Raw genomic sequence first — 27,161 nt, 5'->3', positions numbered from 1 at the left:
GTTTTCCAAACTTGCTGGCATATTGAATGTAGCACCTTAACAGCATCATCTTTTAAGATTTTAAATAGTTCAACTGGAATGTCATCACCTCCACTGGCCTTATTGTTAGCCAGGCTTTCTAAGGCCCACTTGACTTCACTCTCCAGGATGTCTGGCTCAAGGTCAGCAACTACATTATCTGGGTTGTCCGGATTGTCCAACTCTTTCTGATATAATTCCTCTGTGTATTCTTGCCACCTCTACTTGATGTCTTCTGCTTCTGTTAGGTCCCTCCCATTTTTGTCCTTTATCATGTTCATCTTTGCACGAAATGTTCCTCTAATATCTCCAATTTTCCTGAACAGATCTCTGGTTTTTCCTTTTCTGTTATTTTTCTCTATTTCTTTGCATTGTTCATTTAAGAAGGCCCTCTTGTCTCTCCTTGCTATTCTTTGGAAGTCTGCATTCAACTTTCTGTAACTTTCCCTATCTCCCTTGCATTTTGTTTCCCTTCTCTTCTCTGCTATTTGTAAGGCCTCGTTGGACAGCCACTTTGCTTTCTTGCATTTCCTTTTCTTTGGGATGGTTTTTGTTGTGCCTCCTGTACAATGTTACGAGCCTCTATCCAAAGTTCTTCAGGCACTCTGTCCACCAAATTGAGTTCCTTAAATCTGTTCTTTACTTCCACTGTGTATTCATAAGGGATTTGGTTTACATTATACCTGAGGAGCCTAGTGGTTTTTCCTACTCTCTTCAGTTTAAGCTTGAATTTTGCTATGAGAAGCTGATGATCAGAGCCACAATCAGCTCCAGGTCTTGTTTTTGCTGACTCTATAGAGCTTCTCCATCTTTGGCTGCAGAGAATATAATCAGTCTGATTTCAGTGTTGCCCATCTGGTGATGTCCATGTGTAGAGTCGCCTCTTGTGTTGTTGGAAAAGAGTATTTGTGATGACCAGCTTGTTCTCTTGACAAAACTCTATTAGGCTTTGCCCTGCTTCATATTGAACTCCAAGGCCAAACTTCCCTGTTATACTTTTTATCTCTTGGCTCCCTACCTTAGCATTCCAGTCCCCTAGAATGAGAAGAACATCTTTCTTTGGTGTCAGTTCTAGAAGGCGTTGTAAATCTTCATAAAATTGTTGAATTTCAGTCTCCTCAGCAACGGTAGTTGGTGCATAAACTTGGATTATTGTGATGTTGAAAGGTCTGCCTTGGATTCGTATTGACATCATTCTATCATTTTTGAGATTGTATCCCATTACAGCTTTTCCCACTCTTTTGTTGATTATGAAGGCTACTCCATTCCTTCTACGGGATTCTTGCCCATAATAGTAGATATGATAATCATCTGAGCTGAATTCGCCCATTGCTGTCCATTTTAGTTCGCTGATGCCCAGGATGTCGATGTTTATTCTTGCCATCTCCTGTTTGACTACATCCAGCTTCCCAACGTTCATAGATCTTACATTCCAGGTTCCTATGCAGTATTTTTCTTTGCAGCATTGGACTTTCCTTTCACTTCCAGGCACGTCCACAGCTGAGCATCCTTTTGGCTTTGGCCCAACCACTTCATTAGCTCTGGAGCTACTTGTACTTGTCCTCTGCTCTTCCTCAGTAGCATGTTGGACGCCTTCCGACCTGAGGGGCCCATCTTCCAGCGTCATATCTTTTAGCCTTTTGTTTCTGATCATGGGGCGTTCTTGGCAAAGATACTGGAGTGGCATTGACAGTTCCTACTCCAGGTGGATTGCGTTTAGTCGGAACTCTTCACTATGTCCTGTCCATCTTGGGTGTCCCTGCATGGCATAGCCCATAGCTTCTCTGAGTTACTCAAGCCCCTTCACCACGACAAGGCAGGAATCCATGAAGGGGATGCACATGAGAATCCTCTGATTTTCTACCCTCCAAAGATCTCGCCCTGAGAAGAATGCAGTTCTATTTTGTCATTGTTTCTCTATTGCTGGTTTTTTTTTTATATTAGATACTTGACAATTGCATAGTCCTGCTCCATTTTCCTGGCTTTGCAGCAGCCTGTAGGCATCCTTGAGTCTCAGAAGACTATGGTAATGTGCTCTGAATAGAGGTCTTGGAAATGCACAACTAAATCCACAGTAAAAAATACACTGAATGTCCCATGGTTATTTTAAAGTGGAATCTTGTCCCATAAAGTCTATTAACATGGTTGGGATATGATTGAACTGATTGTATACGGATAATCGCTTAGATGTGACACGGTCTTTACATTTGGCACTTCATGAAACGGTCAGGAATACCTGTAATCATTACATGTCACTTTCTCTGACTTTACCAGCCAAAAGTGAATTGTATAACTTCACCACCAACATGGATAACAGTTAACCAATCCCTGTGTTAGTGGCAGATTTAGGTGTTTCAGAGCTTGGTAAAATACTTTTTTAATGTCCAGATTTCCTTAGCTAGGACAACCACTGGATTCTGGAATTACAATTGAAATTACTTTTCCAAAATCTTGATTTCTGTCTTAAATCACATTGAAGTTTGGGTTGGATATGGTAGTGCTGGACTGTCCACAGGCCAAGTTCTGCTTGTCCACAGTAACCCACTCACCCACCCCGCTGCTCAGGTGTTAGCTGAATTCTAGTACAAAGTACGATGACAGGAGGGTAATAGGGTTGCTTTGCAGAAAGGTACAGGTGGCAGGTGTGGAAATTTATCCCTGTGTATCCCTTCTCCTCGTCCATGTTTTTTCAGCCCAGTTCTTTTTGCATTCCGATTCCCATATTCCCACCTTGCAGCCAACTGGGTAACACTCATGAGAGGAAATACGGAATATGGAATTTTTTAAAAATGCAAATACTTATTTTATAATAATATTAGTCTTTAATAATAGTTTAAAAATATTAGTCACACTAAAGATCAACAAAAGCAATGTTGCTATAGATTAAAGCCTTATATCTTTGCATTTGTAAATTTACAGTCTGGTTTATCAAATAAATAATATGCTACCCATGACCAAGGGGAAAAATATAAGGTGAATTGTGTGCCAGAAGCTATGTATACATCATCTCTGTTTTTGTGAATGGAACAATTACTGGTTTAACCACCTGACCCTCAGCTGCTGTCCTTGAGGTTAATCCTCTTAATTAAAATAACCTATGTTACAAGATTTAGGCTGTATTTCAAGATTTTGGCTTTTTAAATTGCCCATTCTCGATCATCTTTTGGAGAAGACAGGGCCACTACGTTGTCTTGGACTGCAACTCTCAGAAATCCTGACTAGCACAGCTAATAGTGAAGGTTTCCAGGAATTTTAGTACAAGAACACCTGGAGACCTAAGGTTGGGAACCACAGGTCTACTGGATGCACATGTCTAGATCAGTGATTCACAAGTAAGGATCACATATTGTTGAGCAACAACTTCCAGAAACCTTAAGTAGCATGATCCATCTTCAAGACTTATTGGAAGTGGAATCTAGTCACATCTGGGGACCCATGTTTACAAACCAGTAGACTAAAACCTTTTGCCAAAATCTTCAGTTTTTACTAATTGAAAATTAAGAACTTTTAATTTTTTTTGTGTTAGTAGATTTCAGTACCAAAGTTTGAATATAATCAATTGTAATACATGGTGGCACAGTTTTTGTGGCAGGCGTTCTACATCTTCTACTTCTTGGGACCTGGGCCATGTCGTATAAAATTAGACATTGGAAGCTGTGCAATTTCAGATAAATTATCCTTTTTTCCTGCACATCTCTGAACAATACAGGATAGGGAATGCTATTGGGTTTTTTTCTTTCTTTTGTTGGGTGGCTTAACAAAATTGGAACTTTTTACCTTTCTCCTCTGCTTTGAATTTCTGCTGAATCAGGTCTAGCTAAGTATATTGCTTTTATGGTCTTAGGGTTCTTATTTGCATTTGAAAGCTTGCATATTAGCAGATTAGTAGATTTGTGTGGAAAATTAGTGCAGATAGGATTGTATAAAATAAAATACACCAGGAAAGATGAAAATGACTATTTGGTTTTGAATTTCCACTTCTAGGAGTGCCAAATGCATCCTAAAACTATTATTCCTGAAAATTAAACCCATTTTTACTTGCATAATATAAATGGATTTACTACAGTTTCATTGCATCAGTATTTGGACCGAGTGTAGGAGTTTTATTAGTGCCTTTTCACTGCTTTAAATATATATTGGTGGCCGCAGGAATATTGTTACAGGAATAGGTTCAGATTTTCCATTACATTAAAACATTCTTTTATTGGGAAATTTTGAAGGAAACAAAAGACATAGGGTTTATTCTGTATATTTATGCTCAGAATTTGGATAGGATAAAGGTAAATTGAGGGGATTTTCAAGCTCCTCTGCCAAGGGTTGTGATATTTTAAAGGGCTTGGAAGCTTAAAGAAATATATTTATATCCATTCAAGCTTTAAAATTTAGAGCGAAAACCAGAATTTCTATTCTGTTCCATTATATTCCACATTTCAGGTTGGGAACTGATGAAATGCCACATAATGCTCATCTGAATACTTTCCTGATATCCACCATATTGTGAATTGGGCTAAATGGTCACTCCTGTTGCTCAAAGTGGTTATGGGTGCTATGCAGACAGAGAGCTAGGAAAAGTTTGGTTTTTTAGATACTACTTCTAGACTATAGTCTTAGCTCCAAAAATATACAATTTTTAGTAGCACATGATCTGCAAGTGACTCTCACATTCTCTGTTTGCATTTCTTGTATAACATCCACAAGGAGAATGTGCCAGTCTTTTACATGATCTCTTTGGCGTCGAAGTTGTGTGTGGTTCTTCTGTATCATAGCAAAAGGTGTCCAAAACTCCTTTAAAATTCTGAAATATGCAAGGCTGTTCTCTTGTCACATGACTAGAGACCAATATCCCTGTTGAGAAAGGAAGGAAACACTGGTTGGAAGCTTAGGAAATAGAACTGAGTCATGTTGTGACACATTTTGGGGTCAGATTAAGGGAGGAGTGAAGACAGTGCCAATATGTCCATCTGAATGGATGGCAGCTGAGGAAGAAAGTGTGGTTGGGGAATCCCGGTTTGGTCAGGCTCATACAGCTGGTTGAGTTATTCCATTGTCAGTTACTGTGAATTACCGTACACCGTTTCTCACTGAGACAGTTTTTCTGCAAGGTTGCTGTGTTACATCTGTTTTGGTGAAAAGAAAAGAAAGTCTTGTGCCTCCTTATAGTTGGACAGAGTTCTTTCAGTGTGAGCTTGTTTGGATTCTTTTGTGCAGTCTGTGCCTCTGAAGAAGTGGGATTGTGATCCACAAAGGTTCTCTCACAAATAAACATGTCAGTCTTAAGGGTTCTGTGATGCTCTTCTGCTTCTTGTTTTTGTTTCTTACTGAGGTAACTGTTGGGGGTAGAGCAACTAATCTGCACAGAGGAGGTGCCACATGAATGGTACCTTCAGAGCCTTGTTCAGGTGATGATAGGATTGACACATGAGAAGAAGTTGATGAGCCATGCCCCTGCTTTGTCATTGCTCTCCTTGTGTGAAGCAGGACAATTTGAAAACAAGATCCTGTGTTACCCATGAAGTACGTATCTCCACAGGATAATTCCAGTTCTTGGGTTGTGGGAGAGCTTCCATACATAGAGGAACCTTTTTTCCTTCAGAGTCATGTTCTCCTTGCAGGGACGGCCATGATAAAGAAGGAAGAGAGACTAGCCTGTTCAATGGATTCAGCTTAATCCATTCCTGAACATCTGAATAGGTCTCAGGGAGGGCTGGGAAAGGCACCACCTCCCCATGGAGATTTGCTGCCAGTTATAGCTGAAAATACTCAGCTAGGAAGAACAATGATCGGGCAGTAGAAGTTTCTAAGTCTCTTGTTCAGATTGTTTCACAAGCCAGCTGGCTTCTCCACAGTATTTCTTGTCATGCACACTTTGATAGTGCCTTACTTCACTTTCATTTTTCTTCTCATTAATGGCAAATTAATGAAATATGTTGAAGTACAGTTACTACTCCAAACCCAACCCCTTCCTGCTTGGTAAGCTGATGACATGTTGTTTAAGCAACAACTTGCATGCCTAACAAATGAACAGACTCTGAGGGAGCATTTAAACTGGGGAGTCAAGTAAGAATATGGCTTCCACCTGGAAGAAGTGGCTGTTCACGTCAGTGCTGCCAATACTACCAGGGTTTGGTCCTAGTATGCCTCTTGCCAGCAATTTTATTTCCACAAAACATTTTTAATAAGACTGCTTCCACTTAACAGTGGAGAATACTTTGATTCGTCTCATGACACAACTGAACAAGATCTTGCTTGTAGAGATATAATGAGCTATCTGCTCTTTTTCATAAATGATACATTTTAAAAGGAAAGGAATATGCTGTCCAGACTTGTACTTAAGTGTTACATGTCATTCAGGCAAATATAGCTTCTACGTCAGCCTCTCAAGCCTTAATATCTTTTTAATGTGGAATTTAAAACACTGAAATATTAGAGCCTCATGTGCATTCTAGGATTGCCAGGTCTCAAGAGTGCTGGCTCAAATCTCAGGGAATTGATATGTCTCCATGAATTTCCAGGATGGGAAACAAATCTCACAGTGGGAGATGCTGGAGGAGAGGAAAAGACTGAGATTTCTGTGAGGTGGCTTTAAAGTCTGGACATCTATATCCACCCATTTCTCCAAGTGGTGCCAAGATTCACTGGCTCTGCACAGCTGTATGTTTTGTTTTAAAATCTGTATTGCGACAACACTCAGTGTAAAAGACAGTAATGCTAGGAAAGCAGGAGGGTAAGAGGAAGGCAAAATGTGAGATGGATTAATTCAGTAAAGGAAACCACACTTGTGAATTTTCAAGACCTGAGCAGGGGTGTTAAAATATAGGACTGATTCACAGAAGTGCCATTAAAGTGACTAGACTACATGTCACTATAACCACACCAGAAAGCCAGGAAAATAGAAAGGGGGAAGAAGAAATTTCACATATTCTGGGGACATTGTGGTTTTTGAAGCAAGGCAGGGTACAGAGCATTTGTATTGCAACTCATGAACATTTTTGTTGCACAAAACAGAAAGGCCAGGAAAAAAAACCTCATCAGCTGGTTATGAGTCCTTCCCACATGTTACATGAGCTACATCATGTTTCCCTGAAAATAAGACCTAACCTGAAAATAAGCCCTAGTATGATTTTTCAGGGTGTTCATAATATAAGCCCTACCTCAAAAATAAGCCCTAGTTAAGTGAAACCCTGCCCTCCACCATAGTGCAGCAACCAGAAGATGACATGGCTGTATTTGAATAAACGTAGATTGTTGTACATGAAAAAAAAAAACATCCCCTGAAAATAAGCACTACTGCTTTTTTTGGACCAAAAATTAATATAAGGCCCTGTCTTATTTTCGGGGAAACACGGTAGCTAAGCCCTCCCCCCGGGATATGACTTTAACCAGGGATGGTCGCAGCCATCAACTAAGCACATTTTGCTATTTCTGAAATTGATTAATAACTAGATCATCCCCCAGTCTTCGTTGACAGACTGTTTAGTTAAGCAAGTTTTTTTAAGGTCCAAATGTGTGAATTCCACTCATGACCATTTCCACAGTTAGCTGGGCCAGAGGCAGCTCAGTGCCCTTCAATCCTTGCTTGCCCGGTTTCTGAGATGTGAAGCTGGTTGACAAAACTGCCCCAGAGCATCAGAAGAACCTGCCCAAAGACGTTCGTTTTAGTCCTGAAATCAGAGGGAGTGGGGTGTTGCTGACCTGGCAATCTTAATGCTGACTCATTTGGGATATAAATTTGGTAGGAGTTTCTTCTGAATGAACACACATGGAGAGCAAGAATAGGGTGAAAGTTAAGATTCAGGAGACCTGGGTTCATATTCCCATTAAGCTCGCTGAGTGGCCTTGGGCCAGTCACTATTTGTCAGCCAAGCTTATTTCGCAAGGTGAGCTAAAATGAGGGGATCGTATACATCACTTTGATGTATATTAGAATATATCAAAGGAAAAGGGGAGGGAAAGGGCAGATATCAACATACAAAATAATACAGAATCAGGTAGTAAAAACATCATAATTCTTTTTGTTGCTGTTGTTGTTCCATATGTTATCCTTGTTAGTTTGGTATTTGTGCAGAATCTTTCAAGTGGAAGAAATATTGAGATAATTTCCTCAGCTTTCCTTTCCTTTCCCTGTTCTGAACCTTTTCTAAATTTAGTTATCTGCTATCTAATAGTATTATAATTCTTTCCCTATATCCAGGAAGATGCGTATTCAGTCTGTTGTTGTTATGTGCAATCAAGTCACTTCTGCCTAATGGCAAATGTACAAATGAGTCTCCAAAATTTCCTGTCCTCAGCCTCCCTGCTTGCAGGCTCAAGCCCATTGTCTCTTTTAGGGAATCACTTAAGTATTTAGCCAATATTTAATGAAATAAAACCTCCCTTACATAAGAAGTCTTCTGAATACACTTAAAATTACAGTTTTATATACACATATAGCTTGCACAAAAGGGGGCATAATCCGGCCAACGTTATAGAATTTTAGATACTATTGATTAAGAACAGAAATCCACAGCCTGTTCCTGTCTCTGTCTTCAACCACAACACCCATCATGTCCTGCCAGTAGGATCACTGTAACTGTAATCATACACATTTGAAGGGCATCAGGTTGAGAAAGGATAATTAAATAGAAGAGAATCCAGCGGGTGCTTCATTATTTGTCGTTTAAACTTTTTGGCACTTATTACTGTTCAGCTCAGCTGAATTGTAACCAGTAATTAAACTGGCATAATATTTCCAGGAACTGGAGTATTAAGAAATGCATACTTTTATTTAAGGACAGCATAACATGTAATTACTTGAAATATAGACAGGAAAAGCATTTTCCCAATCATGCAGCGTAACTTTATACAAATTTAATGAGAAAGAACTCTTGCTGTCTATTTTTCTTTAATTGTTTAGAACAGGAGTGGTGTACATGTGGTCCTCTGTATGCTGATGGATTCTAACTCCCATCAGCCTCAGCCAGTACAGACAATGACTGAGAATGATTGGAGTGCTAGTTCAACATTATCTGAAGCACTACCATAGAGCAGGTCTATCTAGTATTCTTTTGCAGTCTTGCTGTCCCATCATTCTTAGCCAACATGGGGTTGTAATCAAAGACAGCTGGACAATGCTGGTGTGGGGAAGGATAATGTAACTGCTGTAGCACACAATGACATGACTTGCCATTAATATTGTAGGAGAGGACAGTCCTATCATTTGGCAGAGAGAGGTATCACAGCAAAGGAGGAGCATAGAGCAGTGGCAACATTTTGGAAGGCCAGAGCTTGGAAAATCTATTCTTGCATGGGAGTTACAGTCTATGGAGAGTTATGTGCACCATGTAGCTTGCCTTACACTCCCTCTAGTTTGTTGCCATTTGGCTCAGTGCAGAATGCTCCCCTGTTAGTATTGAAAGAAAATTCAACTGCCAGTCCAGTCATCTGGTGGAATGGGGAGGGCGCAGGAGAAGATCTTTGCCCTAGGCAGCAGAATGTCTTGGATGTTCCAGTTAAGGGCTACTAAACATCTCTACCTTTTCTACCAAGTTCTGTGAATGGTACAACTCTTCCAAAGAGATGCACATGGGCTGGACATAGATTATGTTGCCTCTGATAGGAAGGAAGCCACCCTTTTGCAGTCAAGTAGCACCTACAGCATATGATCCTCAACACAGCGGATGGCAAACTCCAGAGGATCAAGACCCACATATGCTGATCCCACTGAACTCAGGGGCCACACCCTTTATGTCCTCCAAAATGATATCCTTTCTGTCCTTCAAAATTATTTTTCTGTTTAAAAGGCTTTTCACTTTTATTGAGGAAAAAAACTCCATTATATCCTCAGTGGCCATTTTTAAAAAAAAATGAACAGTTTTGAGGTATGGCATGAGAGGTATGCTGAAGGGCCTGAAATGGGATAAAATGTGCTTCTAACTCCCTCTACAGACCAGGTAGGGACACTTTGAGTCTTTTTTAAAAAAATTTAAATTGTAAAACTTGGGATGGACTACATGCATAAGAAAAACAAAATACCTTAAAGACTAATCGACTTATTCCAATGTTAACTTTCATATATTGCAATTCACTTCCCCAAATACATGGAGAGCAGTATTTATCCACAGATTTATGTGCAAGTTCATTAGGATAGATAGATAGATAGATAGATAGATAGCCTTTACCTGCACACTGGAATTTATGGGTAAGACCTATTTCAGCTGCCTTTCTCAAAATCTCATGTCTCCCTTTGTATTTCTTTCTCTCTTTTTTTCTACAATTGTCAGTTTAAGATAATTGGTGAAGCATCCTGGAACACAAAAATTTTGTTTGTTGCCATTTCTGATGTCAGATTTGTGTCAATATATTCTGCTGCCTACAGATTTTCTGGATTGTCCTAGGTAGTATTGAGAGAGGCAGTGCTGGCAAAGAATGGCAGATGAATAAATGAGTCTCTGATACTGTAGGTGACTTGAGTGGGACCCATCACAGTGCTGCTAGGGTAGACTTGGGGCCATAGCATATCCATCAGTAGCAGGGGCTTGTTCCTTTCTTCATATCCATAATTTGTTAGCCGTGGGTTGCGGCTTGGGGGCTGTTTGTAAGCAAGCACAGGCCTGTTGCTCAAAACCTGAGAGGGGGATATATTGCAGCTTAGAATGCAATCTAAGTTATTGATGAGTGAGTGAGTGATCTCAGTTGGGAGGTATGGATGACTAAGAACAGTGCTCTCTAATTTTCCCATTTGACTTTGTCCTGTAGTCCTGTAGATTGTTCCTGGCCACTTGTCTTGCTCATCTCATTGAGTATCATGGCAGATTACTAGAGAAATGACTGTCTCATAGAAGAGACACTGATTCCTCATCTAGGAACAGTGCATGCTTAAGAGAGAAATAATGTCTGTTTATTATAATATGCACTAGCTCCAGGATGCATTTGGTAAATGTTTTGTTTTGCCGTTGGTCAGTTGGAAGATAGTGTGGCTTTGCTACTGGATCACTCAGTGGTTTAGGTCTCTGGCTCCAGGGCCAGAGGTTGGGAATTCAATTCACTGCTGTTCCTCCTTACTGAGGGCTGGACTCAATGATCCACAGGGTCCCTTCCAGCTCTACAGTTCTAAGATGATGATGAGATACCTAATGTGTTAGGCTGGTAACACTGGAAAATTTGCATGATGAGAGAGACAGCACAATAAGCGGGGAAAATACACATTTGCCTTAAAGTGTGATCTGACCTTGATATACTAGAAGAGATTTTGAAAACCATGGCCATCATTTTCCTACCCATCCCAAAGTAATGCTCTCTTTTCAATTCTCCAGATGCTGACAGGCACTGTGAATTTGTGGGAAATCCTTTGAAGATTAAAAGCACTAGAAAATCATTATCGTGTATCATTGGATATTTGGGTGAGTGTCAATTGAGCCAAAAGTATCATAGGTTGATGGTGCTTAAGCATTCCTATCAAGACAGAGGGTATTCATGCACGTTGGACAGGATGCAAGTAAGGGTTAGAGATGCTATGAGAGATTTAAAAAATGTGCATCTCATTTCCAGGCCATGTGAAAGGCAAACATGTCAAGAGCTGTGTGAGGACCTGTCAATGTCACGAATGGGTTCCCCCCCATGTGAAGTGTTTCTTTTTTTCTTTCTTCCCTCCCCATGACCAGTGTTTTGTACAGTAGAACAATTAAACTCACAATGCTAAATCCAACCTACACTCAACTAGAGGAGATCCATTCAGTGAATAGGAATTCTAAAGTCAACACTAATGTAAGTTCTGTTGACCCAGTTAGTCTTCTGTGGTGACTAACAATTGGATTTAGCCCTCAGCCTGTAGTGAGTCATCAGAACCCTGTGCTTTGATCCATGTGTAGCTCCGTCTTCTATGAGAAGAACCAGACACCCTGGCTGTCAACCATGTTTCAACAGCAGGAGAATAAACTTTGCTCAGGAAAATAAGCCACATGGGATTTAAGTTTTAAAAATATATCATCAAGACCTGATTTTAAGAAGGAAAACAGAAAAAAAAGTAACAGTTAATAACAGAATTTCCGTACAGGAAAGATGCAAGAGATCTCTAAAAGGAAGCACACTGTCCATTTAAGAAGGTAATTTATGTTTCAACACAACATTTCTGCACCACACCGATACCTCCAAAGGAGGGATCCAAATGGAGGCAGTAAGAAAAGCAGATTTAATTTCCATAATATGCCATTTGTTTTGTGGAAGAAGGGGGTTTAGTGATATTCCTTTTTCAAAGTAGTGCAACAACAGATATTTTTTTTTAAAAAAAAATGTAACAAGTATTGCTTACTCATTCCTATTGTTTGGCCAAAAAGTTGTACTAAGGCCATGTGAAGGGGATTTTTCTCCTCAGATTTTAGGCCATTTACTTTTCTAATTGGATTAATCAAAATAAGAGAAAAGAACAAAAAGTAAAGAAAAAAACAATGTATAGAAGTGAGTAACAAGTAATGATAATGGGTTAATGAGGTGGGGGGCAAGTGAGAGTAGTGATTTCTTGTAAAAAGTAGATCCCAAAATTCTGGATACCTGGAGGTGCCTGCAACCAAAAACTGTCTTTCTTCATGAAAACATATGGCTCTAGTAAAGAGCTAAGCAGCTCTGTGTCTGCAGTGTACCTGCCTGAGAACTAAAAATGCTGTACTGTAAACATCTCTTTAAATATGCATGCATTTTCCAAAATATTTGCATGTGCTGAAGCAACATAAGTGTTTCAGATAAGCAAATTCTGAAAAATACTAGCTTCAAGGGCCAGAATCCTGATTTTGTGAAGCATAAACAGGCAATCACTTAGCTGACTCCACCTGCACTGCTGTCTGTCATATACCTTTGCTTCCTTAAGTCAAGGAAGCAGCCCTACAACTATTTACACACTAGGTCATCTGATGAACAGCATGTGAGGCGGACAGGCTGTGTGGCTGCCCTTACCTGTGCAAGGTTTCCCCCAGTAAAATTTTGGCTTGATGTGCCTACATCATGGTTTTTAACTACATTTGACACAGGGATTGGCCTGAGCAGTTTTTCTCATCATAGCAACAGTTAAATTCAAGCAAACTACAGAGTATGTTCCTATTTTTCCATCTGCCGTATGATTTTTTGCCCCTTTGTGCTATATCTCTTCAAGGTGGTGATGATGGTAATGATTATATGAAATAATTACAAAATTCTTCATGGTGATGATGATGATGATGATGATCTTTTACAGAAATTCATCCTGCAATGAAACCCAATATAATCAAATCAACACCAAGCCTTCAGAGTTCGATGGCAAAGCGTTTGCTTGCCCCCCCTGGCCATTCGTCATTAAGTATTTTGGGAAAGAGAAATTATAGCCACCACCATAATGGCCTTGATGGTATGTGTAAACTTGATATTTGAAATACTATGCTTCTCTGGTGTGTATCATGAGGTATATGACAACTAATTGGATGTAGATCTTAAATTCTTCAGTTGGATCTTGACAAATCATAGTTCAAATCTTCCACAGAGCCATGAAATTAATTGATCTTGGGCCAGTAACTGTCAGTCTCACCTATCACTGAAAAAGAGGTTGTGGAGACAAAATGGAGAGGAGAAAACCTATGAATGCCGTATGGAGTTTCCTGGAGATAATCTGGAATATGAATGTAACAATTAATTAACAAATAAACAGGTTCAGGCAGCAGTGGATATGCATATCTAGGGATCTAGTATTGTTATATTCTGCAATAAAAGTGAATACTATGTCCCTAGTAAACAGGATTAACATGCAAAACAGATCACCGGGTGGAAGTATCCTCGTAAGTGAGTGAAAGTCAAGGGATGTACGAGTACAGAACCACAACTAAAATAAAAGATAATTTAAAAAAGAATGCTATATGGTGAGCAGGAGACATGGAAAGCTGAGTGTCAGTTGGAAAAGAAAAAATGGAAAGTCAAAGCAGAGCGGAATGAATTGGCTTTCCTCAGCCTCTAAGGGTTTATGGCATCCTGAAGAAAAATATTGCTTTGCGAGCTGGCTGAAACCCTAAAGAGAAACATTCCTGTTCAACAATAAGGAAGAATTTGTGACATTTTAAAGTCCCACGTACCTTCTATAGTTACGAGGGAGAAAGGTTATGTCCTTTCTTTTCTGAAATATTTTATGTTAATTATATTGGCATTTCATTCCACACTCCAAGCAGCTTAAAGTGACATATATGGTTCTTAAATTCTTTCCTCACACGAGCCCTTGTGTCTTCACTGACAGCTTGTAATGGATTCAAGACGAGATTGCAACAGGCCTAACTAAGGCATATTGGTTCCAAGCAGGCAATGAAATCCAGGTCTTTCCCATCTAAGACTAGCCATCTCTCTGTTACATCCCATGAACTCTCAACTGATATTTTATAGAAGGAAACACTTGACATTCAGCCTCTGGTGTTTGGCGTGAACCTGGTTTGTGTACAAGTAGATTGCACTCCATCTGTTTTCACTCCAAACATGCAAATGAGTACAGATCTGCGAAAACATTTTGCATGTTTTACACAGTCCTTGATCTAATATTTCATATCCCACATACTCATTTGATTTATTTGCCCGAATGATTGATTATACAAACAGAAAGAAACAGAAAACCTGCCTCAACTCTGATTTTAATTAAGTCCATGATCTAAACTTGCCTCAGCCATAAACACACCAATTAGCATTGTGTGTCCTGTGCCATCAAGGTAGAACTGACATATAGTGAGTAACCCCAACAGGGCTTTCAAAGTAAGTGAGATATTTAAGGAGTGGTTTTACTAGTTTAATCCCCCAATGAGTTTCCATGGCCAAGTGGGATCAGAACTCTGCTCCTCAGTTTCATAGTACATCACTCTACCCACTACATGACACTGGGAATCTTTAGCATTAGCAAGCCAGTAACTCAACCTGAACCCATGCAACGATGGAAATGGTACTGGGTTACTGACCAGCACAGCCAGTGGCTGCCTTGGCTGAGGGATTCTGGGACTTGTAGTATGGAAATTGACTTTTCTTCACCCTAGTTACATTTCAGATCTGTTGTTAGTATTTCTGAATATTTACAAATCAACACCTCATAGTCTAAACTGGGGAGTAGTGGGATGAAGGGCTCCTCTATTTAGATGACAGGCTACTGCTACAGTAGGTGAAATGTGTTCATGCTCAAAATGCTGTATAACTGTTGTGCTATAGGATCACCAATATATGGCCCCAAACAAGTCAGATGGCTCCTCCTACCTTGGAAAAAATCATCAAAAAATTAATGGCAATACCAATCCAGATTAAAGTAGCAGCCTTTGAAGGCTGAAGATCAAATCACACAGGGGAATATGTATTTCCTGGAGTTTCATCAAAGCACAACCATATTTGCAAATGAAGCTTATATGTACCTCCTAATGACCAGCCTCAAACAATAGTAAACCAATTTACAAAATTCAAAGTGAGGAGAATTTGTGATTTGACAGTTATATGTATTTAATGTTTCAGAGAGTTCTGCTTCTAATTACCTGCTAACTGTATTGCCTAGTCTGGGCCTAATTGATGCTATCTATACAGCTTCAGGCTCCCAGAGATAGAATAGATGATCGCAGAATCACCTAAGTAAACATCTTGTGGAGATCATAAGGAGGCTTTGAGTTTTCACAGACAGCATGGATAAATGATCACAGGATTATTTAATTAACATATGTGTGTGATGAAAGGTTTGTCACCCAATAGATATCCTATGGGGGCATCAGACGTATGAAAATTGAAAGCACTGATCAGCTGCATTACACTCAAAAATGTCCTCTGTGATCTGCAACAAGTATACAGATTGCTACCTGTCTGTTGTGTAATTAATTACAAGGAAATGTAAAAGTTTATCCTCTTCCAGTTGAAGTCATTGAGCTGTACCTGCATATAATATCTGTTCCAGCTCTTCCTTTTGTCAGCTTGTGTAACCGTTACCCCTCACAATTTTAAGAGTTTGTTTTGTTTGTTTACAGAGTTTTCCTTTTGACAAAACAGTCACTAAGCAGGATAATGCAAACTTATAGAAATGCAATTCAACCACACACAAAAAAAGGGAAATGAAGGAAGATAAAACTAATGATGAGTGAGTTTCAAAATTAGCTGGAGACAATAAAAATGGGGACCAGATTAGCTTGAGAGGTCACTTCAGACTCTGCCATTCTTCTCAAGAACATGATACATTTTGGAGGCTTCCTTCTGCCAATCCAACCGTCGTCCCTTATGATCCTATACCTTTTCCCAGACATTTTTCGGACATTAGGGAACAGAAGATGGAATGTTTGCTTCTTGTATTAAGGTCCCACAAGTCTGAGCAAGTGAAAATTCCCAGCGAACTTTACTCTGAGGGCCTTTCTCAGGGATGTGTTACATATAGCCACTTATTGTTGTTCTTGTTATATGCCTTCAAATCAGAACTGACTTATAGTGACCCTAATAGTTTTCAAGTGAGGTATTTAAAAAGACAGACACACACACAAACGTATTTCCATGGGAGAGCCAGGGAATAGAACCTGAGTTCTGGTTTATTACTCTCTCCATTAAAATATTCTGGGAATGACAGCCAGTTATTAGAAGCTGAATCTGTCATTGTTCCAGATGTAAGGCTAGGTGTGTTGCAATGTTATATTTAAATTAAAGGTGATATAGTGAGGTAGGTTTTGGCATCTTGGCCTCCTTCGGTTTTCTGTAAAACTTGTAGACTGTTTACCATGGGTCTTTCTTAGATCACACTTCTCTATGTCTTAAAGGGGACAGTTTAGTTCCTCCATTCTCCTTTGCTGATAATACGTAGCTGACCATGAAGGCACACTTCCATACTCAGGAGCCTACTCTAAGAGCTCATCCACACAAATTTAGGTTTTATCCTATTTCATCTGAAGGGATTATAGGAGAGCCTCGTGGCGCAGTGGTTAAAACACTGTACTGCAAGCTAAAACTGTGCTCACGACCTGGGGTTCAAATCCCAGGTAGCCAGCTCAAGGTTGACTCAGCCTTCCATCCTTCCGAGGTCGGTAAAATGAGTACCCAGCTTGCTGGGGGGGGGGGCAATGTGTAGCCTGCATAATTAAAAATTGTAAACCGCTCGGAGAGTGCTTGTAGCACTATGGGGCGGTATATAAGTCCAATAAATAAATAAATAAATAAATAAATAAATAAAAATACAATATTTCCCCTTTACCTTATTATGAATACTGGGAGTGATTACTCCTGATTCATAGCCATAGATTCACCTTACTAGCCTGCTGCACCTTCCTCATATAATTCCCACAAATTCCTACATCAATGATGTGATTCAGGCAGACCTTAGTGACTAAGCAGTCATGGTTACAAATGATCCTTGTGCTTACCTCCTGATGGCCAATCACGAAACAAAGCAAGATAACCGACAGACAATAAGAGGTACAAGAAGCTCCTGCTATGACTATCTAATGATATCTGCAGCTAAAGAATTCCTTCTTTTAATACTTCACTAACTGTAATGTACAGTTTAGTCCTGACAAGTTTCTGTTAAGGCTTTAGGCCAAATGAAGTTCTGAGGGGCAGTATGGTAGAGTCCCTAAAGGTCTTTGGATCCTAGAGTGTCCAAGACTCCAGATCTCCTAAGGAGAAAGTCCCATGTCCAGATTCAGATGCATATCGGTGTCTCCCTAGATCTCCTATAGCAGAAAATAATGCTTTCTAATTTTCTCAGTTTAGAGGTGCTGGGATACTTTCATTACAGAAAAGCCTGGGAAGAACAGTCTGTTCTGTTCTTCCCTCGCCTTCCCCAATGCCTTTCTTTTCATTTCACTGACAGAAAAGCATCTGACATTTCTTTCTGATTTCTATATTCAGTTCCCAACTCAGCTCTATGGAAAGCAAAATTCCAGTATTCTACCCCTTGAGTCATTTTAATGCCTCCTCTACATCATATACTTTCCCCCCTAAGGATTGCTCAAACAAGACATTGAAGCTCACCTTATTTCATAACTTTCGACTACTGTACTACATACATTACATTTTATATTCTTGCCTAATGGCATAACTTTTCTTCCTGTCAACTTATTTTTCACTGCAACATCATTTTCAGTGGAAACATATGCTGTAATCCAATGTACTTGCAGATTTCTGACATGCTTTCTGCAATTATGCCAAGTATCTGAGGCCCAAACAGCATGTGACAGAAAGCTTGCCATTTGAAGTTGGAATCTGCTAGTGTTCCTGAAGTTCCTGAAGTGTGATTCAGGCAGAGCATTGTGATTGCACAATCATACCTGCAAGCAAAGCCCAATCACAAAATAAAGCTAAGCTAATCTACAAACTGCAAGAGGTGTGAAAACCTCCTAGTGTGATATTCAGATGTTCAGACAAGGTGATGAAGAATTTGAACTTTTAAAAGTAACAGTAAAGAAGATTTGTTTATTTAAAATATTTTCCAAGTATTTTTTTTCCTGCCGTTCTCCTTAAAAAGGACCCAAAGCGGCTTACATCATTATAAGACAGTATTTAAAGCTCACAACAGTGAGTATACAAATACTAACAAGGATCAAACTAATCTTGTACTAAAAAATCATAAGTGACATCAGAACATATTCAAAGCAGTAGAGTGCAACAATCCATTTAAAAACCCTACTAAGGCAAGCCAGTCACTCAGGGAAAGCTTCCCTGAATGGAAGGATAGTAAAGATGGGGCTAGCCTAGCCCCCTGTGTGTGAGAGTTCCAAAGTCTGGGAGGAGAAGATCCTCTCCTGTACATCTACTAAATGCACCCGTGAAGGTGGTAGAACAAAGAGAAAGGCCTCTCCCGATGATCTTAACACTTGAGCAGGCTCATAAAGGGGATGATGCGGTCCTTGAGATAGCTTGGACCCAAGCTGTTTAGAGGTTAGAACCAGCACTCTGAACTGTTCTCAAAAACAGTAGAGCTGCTGTAACAAGGGGGTTGTGTGATCTCTGTGACCTGCCCCAGTTAGCAATTTGCCTACAGCATTTTGGACCCACTGAAGTTTCCTGACACCATCCATAAACAGGGCCACGTACAGTGTGTTACAGTAATCCAGGCAGGATGTGTCACTGCGGCCAGATCACATTTCTCCATTAATGGGCTCAGCAATGAAAACAAATGCTTTCCATCAGTAGAGTTCATGCCATCATCCATGCTGGGACCAACAGCTGCTGAGGTTGCCTCTGTAGATTGAATAGATACTTCAGGCTTTGTAGCAATCTTTTCCAAAGGTTTTTTTTTTTTTTTTTTTTTTTTTTTTTTGGCATTTCATATCTTTCTGCTCTAGAGTTGTGCTCAGGGAAGACCAAAAGGAAACATTTACACTGATCTTTAGCAAAAACTTAATCTAGAGCTAATTGTGTGGTCTTTCTTTTTCTTTTTAAGGACTTTCCAGCCATACACATGGAACTAAGATGGTAAGTTGTCCCCTTTTTCTTCTTTTCTTTGGTTGTTAATGGTTTGATACACAAAGAGTGTAATCCTGTGCATTGATACTTAAAGTGCACCGTTATTCAGTGGGGATTTCTAGAAGGTAAGTGCGCATTTGGTCTTCATCTGACAGTACATGGTTTTGAAAATCTGCAGTATGATTTCTTCCTTACATGCTATTGAGTACGAATCAATATGAAGCAAATTCTAGAAATATTTGAGAGTTAGGCTCAAATCTCTGAACAGCCCTTATGCTTATTATTGTGTTGTCTTGGACAAATATATTTTTTCTGTCTGTAAACTCTTCAGACAACTGACAGAGAAGGCCAAACAATCTTTTTACCAATAATCCATCTGCGTTCTTGTACTTCAGCACAAGAATATTTTAGGTAGTGGAGGTGGCTTCCTTATAATGTTTGTTCATCATCAAGAAAGATTATGCTATTTTCATCCATTTAAAAATTATGTTACCAATTAGGAATAGCCAAACAAATGTTCACCAGTCAAAGCAAACGCTTTACAGCTGCATACTTTTATTAGTTTATTTTCCTTCAAATGAAAAAAGGATTAACAGCTGAAGTACCATTAGGGGAAGACTGGAACTTTATCCAAAGTTATTTAAGTTTTTTCCTGCTATCAAAAAGATATAAATGAGGTAGAGAAAAAGAAGACTGAACACCTGTGGGAGAAATGGAAAAGTGAGCCCGGTTGTGATCATAGTTACTTTCTTAGACTATAATTCCCAGAATCTCCCCACCAGCATTGTCACAATTAAGAAAAAACAAACTCTGCCCTAGAGACATCATACATGGAAACCTCTTTCTCAGATCACCAAGCAAAGATAAACCATAAATTGTTTCCAAGGGACTAAAAAGTACTACTGTATATTTGAATGTCCTAACTGAATGTTGTGTCATCTCAAAGTGGTGGCTCGACATAGCTTGAAAGGGGCTTTTGATTCTATTCCAAGGATTCTATTCCAAGGCTGTGGGATAAATTGAAAGGACCTCCTTGGATAGGAGAAAGCTGTTCCTTATCCAAAAGTTATATGCTCCTACCAGTTGTCAGGTCTGCTCTGTTCCAAAGGGTGAATTGCCTGAAGAGATCATGAGTAACAAGGAGGTTAAACAGGGATGAATCTTGGCCTCTTATCTTTTTAACTTGTTCATGGATGATTTGGCCTCCACCTTGAGGATGGTCAAGGGTCATTTTCCACAGATGCATAGGCTAGGACCAGTAGGAAAGCAAAGTATCAGGTCAATGGTTTTCCTCCCGAGCCAGCGTGGTACACTGGTTATAACATGGAAATGAACTGGGGAAATCCAGATGCTAGTTCTCACCCTTGAAAGTCATTGGAGGACCATGGGCTATTCATTCTCTCTCAACTTGACCTACCTCACAGGGTTGTTGTCAGGACAAACTGTAGAAAAGGAGAGCCATGTATGCTGCCTTGAGTTCACTGGAGAGCAGGTGGGGTATGACCTTAAATAAACAATGTTTTAGTTAAGAAACAAAGATCTATGATGCATCAGACCAAAGATCCATCTGGTCTCAACTGTGCTGGAGTGGCCAATTGGAAACCTTCAGAAACAGGGCTTGTTGGAGTGTCATTCTGTCAGAACATCAGCCTGTCCTGTCTGTTTTTCATAGGAATTGCTTCTTCGGGTCGCCTTGCCAAGAGAGGCAAAGAAGACTGTCACCAGAAATTGTGCCTTTCTCATTTGTGGCCCAATCCTTAAAGAATGGGCTCCTCTTAGAAGTACACAGGCCTCCTCCCTCCCATCCTTTAAAAGGATAAGAAGTGTTTAAAGACGTCCTCTCTTAATTCCTATCTGTCTTCCCTGATTCCGCCATCATTTGAGCTTTCTTTTTTAATTATTGTATGTGTTCATTTACGGATGTTTAACGTTGGTTTGTGAGGGGATGGGTTACTGTTTCATTGTTTGTTTTAAATTGTTTAGAGTAGTGCTTTGCACTAAGTCAGCAGGATATAAGTGCACTAAATAAATAAACATTGTTCCCCAACAGCTTGTACTCGCTGTCATACACCTTCTGAGCCTGTATTTCTGAGGTTCGGTATTTCCGTAATGGCATCAAGCCAATAATAGACATTATCTGTACATTTGTTACATCCTCTATTAACTTTATCTAATGTAGTGGCATATTTTGTTAGGGAATTCCATCAGCTAATTACACAAATGGGGTAAAATCCAATGGTTTGTCTGAGACAGAGGAGTAGTATTTCATAAATCAATACTAATGTTAGACTGATTGGTTCAATGGGTCAACTCTAGTTGGGACCAGCCATTAAATTTAGCCCGCATATTTTTTAAGGATTATAGAAGAATTTTTACAATGCAGAGTGGCATATGCAGTGTTTATATAAACACCTGCACCATTGCTCATTTGTATGGAGGGGGGGTGCTGTCCACTTATGGAACAGATGCTTAAAGATTGGTTTTTAGTATATTTCTCTGATGGGATTTGCTGTTAGGTAAATGTGTATAAGATTGCAATCCATTTGTCTTCCAGCTGCTCATACCACAATTGTTGTTCCAAATAAATATTTGTAAGTCTGATCTTTCCTTTTAGACAGAGCCTGAATCAGAATGTTAGCTGTTTGCTGCAAAGTTACATGATAGCTCAGTGACAGATCTATCTGGGGTCAAATACCAGATGTTAGCATTATGATTAGATCAAGATTGCTGCTCCTGTGCATGTTTCCTGGTTGATTAGGAGTTCTGCTCATTTTTTATGTCATCAAAACATCATTATATCTCTACTGGCCTTATTAAATAGAATCCACTGGATTTCTTAGATGAGCTGTCTCATACACAACTGGTGGCTGTAATAATTTCAGATTTGGCAGTCTTTAATAAGCATTTTGTGTAAGGGATTAACTTTGTTATTAGTTTGATATAAATATTATTGGTTGCTCTGGGTTTTTCGGGCTTTTTGGCCGTGTTCTAAAGATTGTTCTTCCTAACATTTTGCCAGTCTCTGTGGCCGGCATCTTCAGAGGACAGGAGTCAGAACTCACTCTGTGCTCTGTTTTGTTATATGTTTATTATTGTTTTGCTGTATGCTTAAGGTAACTTCTGCTTTTCTGAATTAGGAATTAATTAGTAATTCAGAACTGTGTCTTACAGGATATAAATCTAGGATATTTGTACTTTCTAAACATGTTATCCCCCCCAATTTGGGTTCTGCTAATTAATCTGTTAGATATATCCATTTAAAACATCTGATAATGTAAAGGCACCTTGGTTAGACACTTAGCAGAGCTTAAAACAAATATTATTTTCATACAGGTGTCTATAAAAATGTCATGTGGCAAGAACTAACATTGAGGAAATGTGTCTTCTCTAGCTGGGAATAGGATCCCAGCTCTTCGTTTTATTGGTGTGTTTTGATATTGGTATCTGCCTAAAGTTCTCTCTTGCTAGAAAGAATAAAGAAATTAAGAATAAAATGGACAAATAAATAAATGAAAATGTTTGTAAATACTGCCACACTCGTGTGACAGATGAGATGAGTTATGGTACAGTGTTTAAAATATTTACGGTATTTTTCCGTGTATAAGACTATACTTTTGTCTAAAATTTTTAGACAAAAAATTAAGGGTTGTCTTATACACGGAAGTAAGCCAAGGAGAGAACAAAAGGAAGTGGAGGGGAAAGCAGGGATCAAAGCGATCCTGCAGTGCTTTGATCCCTTTTCCCCTACACTTGCTAAGCCCCACTTCGATTTCTGAATTTTCGATTAGAAAAGTGGGGGGCATCTTATACATGGGGGCATCTTATACATGGAAAAATACAGTATCTCTTTTCCTAGTAAATCTGTATCACTAAGCCAACAAAGGGAGAGGAGGGGTGCCATCATTTCATTTTATACTATTTCCTTTCCTGGAATGTATGCCCTTGGTGATTGGACTCTAGAACACTGCAGGGTTCCTAAAACAGAGCTTGGAAGTAATTAATGACAAATAATTCAAAACAGTAGGACAGCCATATCCACATAATCAGTACCTATGATTTCACTTATCTGCAGCCTGAAAAAACAAAAAGACAGAAATAACATTCTCAAGGTATATTACTAGGACTGGCCACTAGATTGAAACAATGCTATATATAGGTAGCTTCATGGAAATACACTCGTCGTTGGCGTTTCCAAGGGAAGCACCTTCTGGTGAAATGGAGCAGCCACATGTGGGGGGGGTGAGATATGGTGGCAGTTGTGAGTTTCAGGAAACCCTCTTTTGCAAACAGGAGGGCAGGAAACCCAGTCCTTTGACAAGACTGGGCTAGGCTTCCTCTCTCAACCATCCAGAAAGAAACCAAAGAAACTGGAAGTAAGTGCTTCATTCATCTGCTATTTCCAGCTCCATGGGGGTGGTGGGATGAGCTACAAACCGATTGGCCATGGGTACCATGATCCTAATATATTTATAAATATTTCTGTTTTCTAATGATGAAAATATAGTTATACCATATTATGCCTGTAAACTGGGAAGAAATAATTTCACTTCTCTCACAGTGCAACTATATTTTAAGTTACTTTTACAGTTACAGGTGTGTAGTTTCACTTAACAGTGAAAGAGAAATATCACATGGTGAAAGTGTTGACTCACACACTGTGTCATCTGCTGCTGGCTTGTGCTCTTCTGGAGGTGCTGAGATGATTGCAAAGAGGAGGGAAGGGGATTTTGTGCCACTTACTAGAAGTTTGTAATTGTCAGGCACTTTAAAAAAAAAGTAATTGAAAACAAGAATTCTAGTTACTTTTCAGAACTGTTAAAGCAAATGTTTACTTTTTAAAATCTGTAACTATTAAAAATAATTACCTGGATATTTTAGCCTTGGCCTGTAACTGGTTAAGATGCCAGATTCTGGTTCTCCTATACTACTCAAAGCAAAAAAGCAAAATGTGCTACTGATATACTGCCCAATAGTGCCTAAAGCATTCTCTGAGCGGTTTACAATTTAATTATCCAGGCTAAACACTACACTGCCTAACAATATCCCTGCTGATGGTTATATCAGGTGTAAAGGTACAATTTAGTCTTTTTATTTTTAGGTGATGAGTCAAAGCCCATGATTTGTCATTTCATGGGCCCTCTCACCTTGGGGATTAAGAGTCAGAACCTTATTTCAGAGGCACTTCACGTTGGGTTTAACTCTGCTGTTTTCTTGTTCTCCTGCTGGGTCCAGCTGCACTGTGTTTTGTTGATCTTTAATAGTTTTTTTCCACCTCCTGAAATCCTTATATATATATTTTCCAGGCTGATGCTGACTACCTTTTGTTTTGTTTTGTTCTTTTAATAAGTAATTTGATGTTTATGGTGTGTTTTTTTAAATGCATTTGATGTAAAATAAAATGGATATATGTTTGAATACAAAGACAATTGAGATGCAGTCCACAGACATTCTGAAAGGACTGCCAGGTGCAGCAGTTAGCAGTAGAATGAACGAACAAAAACCCCTCTTGCGCTTCATGGCATTTGAGGCAATGACACATAATGCCCTCTGTGTTCTATAAGCAACTCCTTTAATTTAAAAAGAACAGCAACATTTTTGCCACATAATTATGAGGCACGTGTTATGCTGGACTTGCTACATAAAGTGTGGGCCAGAATATAATTTCAATCCTTTGAAAAAGATGACAGATACTGTATGTGAATATTTCCTTTTAGTTTTCTATCAAAGAACTGGCCTCATAGCACAGTGGCTAAACTGCTGTACTGCAGCCAAATCTGTGCTCATGACCCAGAGTTCAATCCCAGGTAACCGGCTTGAAGTTGACTCAGGCTTCTATCTTTCCCAGCTCATGGGGGGGCAATGTGTAGCCTGCATAATTAACTTGTAAACCGCCCAGAGTGCTTGAAGGGCTGTGGGGCTGTGTATAAGAAGCACACTTTTTTGCTTTTTGCTGTTTAGGGAAAATATCATTTGAATGAGCTGATGCAGCTCATTTTGAACCCTCTGATGCATCATTTTGAATGAGGTGATGCAGTGGTGAAATGAGATTGTTCTTTTGTGGCTAGGACAAATGACTAGGAAAATGGACTCTAGGACGTTCTCCAAGCTTTTAGGGGGAAAGGAACATCAGTGACTGTTTCTTTTTTAACCAAACTGCATTTTTGTTTTGCACCAGAAATCCTACTAGAAAAGGTAGTAGAATGGGAGTGCCATATCTTCCATCAACTTCAAAAAGCTTGTGTCTGAGTTATATATTGATCAAGTTTCTCAACAGGGGATGGATCTGTTATCCTGTGGCTTTAAAAAGTACATGAAATGTTTCTTAAGTCTTTTGCAAAGAAGCTAGGTTTCTATCCACAGAGCCGTGATCTGAGCGGCGAGACTGTCATTTGTTCACACACCATGACCAAAGCTAGGATTTGAAATCTAGATCAGGCAACAGTCCATAAATGCATGCAGCGTCTCACACTGTGCTTTGCCATGGTAGCATCACATTTCCTGCCAGAAGAAAACAGACAAAAGAGGCACTTAGGACCTCACTGGTACCCATTAATGGCTAACATTACGAGGCAAATTTAATGGATATGATTAGAGGGAGGGAGGAGCAAGAACAGTAAATCAATACATTTTTACCTTTGTTAAGTTTGACTAGGAGTTTATGTGAGTCAAATAGTGACACTCTTACCAAAACTTTTCTTTTTCAGTAGTCCAGTACAGCAGATTGTGGGCAATGCCGGGGTAACAGGCTTGGGAAAATTATATATTTGAACTTCTAAAGTCCCCTGCCAGCTGTGGGGGGCAGTACTGGGAGCTGTGGTCCAAAAAAGCCTGATTTCTAACCTCTGGCAAAGACTACCCAATAACAGGAAAGCCTAGCATGCTGCAAGTAAAGTTTATAAAAAACTACCATAGGGAACTTGGTAGCTAAAGGTGTTTCCTTTCTAGATCAGAGGTTGCATATTTGCTGGTCTCCCATTAGTCCTAGCCAGCATGGCCAGTGGTCTGTGACGATGGGAGCTTCTGTACGACAATATTGGCAGGTTCCACACATCGCCTATCCCAGGTTTAAGATGAGGGCAGAATTGTGGAGGTTCATCAGAAGTGTTTGCAAATGGCACGGTCTTTCACATGCAGTTTGGAACGCATGTGGGAACAAGGTGGGTGGAGTTGGTTGTCCTGAAAAGAACACCAGGGCAGAAGAAGACTCTCCACTGGATTGTAGCCTATGTTTTCTAAAACCTTCTTGTTTGTTTGTTTTGGTAATGCTTTCAGCAAGCTGCGCATGATTTCTATACAACTAATGGTAAAACTTTACAAGTCGGCACAAGTGACCTTATGCCAAGCGTTACGCCGTTGCTCAAGAGGCAGAGACAAAACTGGCTCAGTGCTCCCGATGATGGTTTGTTTATTGCTACAGAAGAGACCAGGTAAGAGAAAGGGGGGAGTCAAGAGCCGATGTGAACCAAGAGCATTGACAGCTGCTGTTGTTTCTGTATAACAGGCTGAGAAACCTGAAATGTGTTCCTATGCACATGATGAATCTTTATGTGCCCCTTCCAGTGTGTTTGACACCTGCGGGAATAATCTCTGTTGTAACATAGTAATATTTATAGATGCTATAATCCAATAGACTTCTTTGATCTCAGGTAGACAACAATTACTCTGTACTAGAAAGAGAAGGGGTTTGCTATTTTAAAAAAAGAGAGAGAGAGTCCTGATTTTTCATTATATTTCACAGTGGTTGAAAACTAGAATTGTGG

At 39.6% G+C, this 27,161-nt stretch overlaps 1 protein-coding gene across 4 annotated transcripts in view; it reads left to right on the top strand.

The window, feature by feature from the left end:
• The window catches only part of MTA3 (metastasis associated 1 family member 3), a 182,068-nt gene that overhangs the window by 118,139 nt on the left and 36,768 nt on the right, over positions 1–27,161 (top strand). For 3 of the 4 annotated variants that reach the window (XM_078380862.1, XM_078380857.1, XM_078380865.1), the window contains exons 15-17: positions 11,310–11,396; positions 13,220–13,369; positions 19,379–19,410. In XM_078380862.1, the coding sequence (XP_078236988.1) occupies positions 11,310–11,396; positions 13,220–13,369; positions 19,379–19,410 (269 nt within the window). Of the gene's footprint in view, positions 1–11,309; positions 11,397–13,219; positions 13,370–19,378; positions 19,411–26,673; positions 26,829–27,161 lie in introns of all 4 variants that reach the window. The other variant, XM_078380852.1, reaches the window with a different exon arrangement.

This window comes from Pogona vitticeps, chromosome 1 (genome assembly GCF_051106095.1).
Source record: "Pogona vitticeps strain Pit_001003342236 chromosome 1, PviZW2.1, whole genome shotgun sequence".
Taxonomy (NCBI): Eukaryota; Metazoa; Chordata; class Lepidosauria; order Squamata; family Agamidae; genus Pogona; species Pogona vitticeps.
This window is presented reverse-complemented; position numbering and strand designations above follow the sequence as displayed.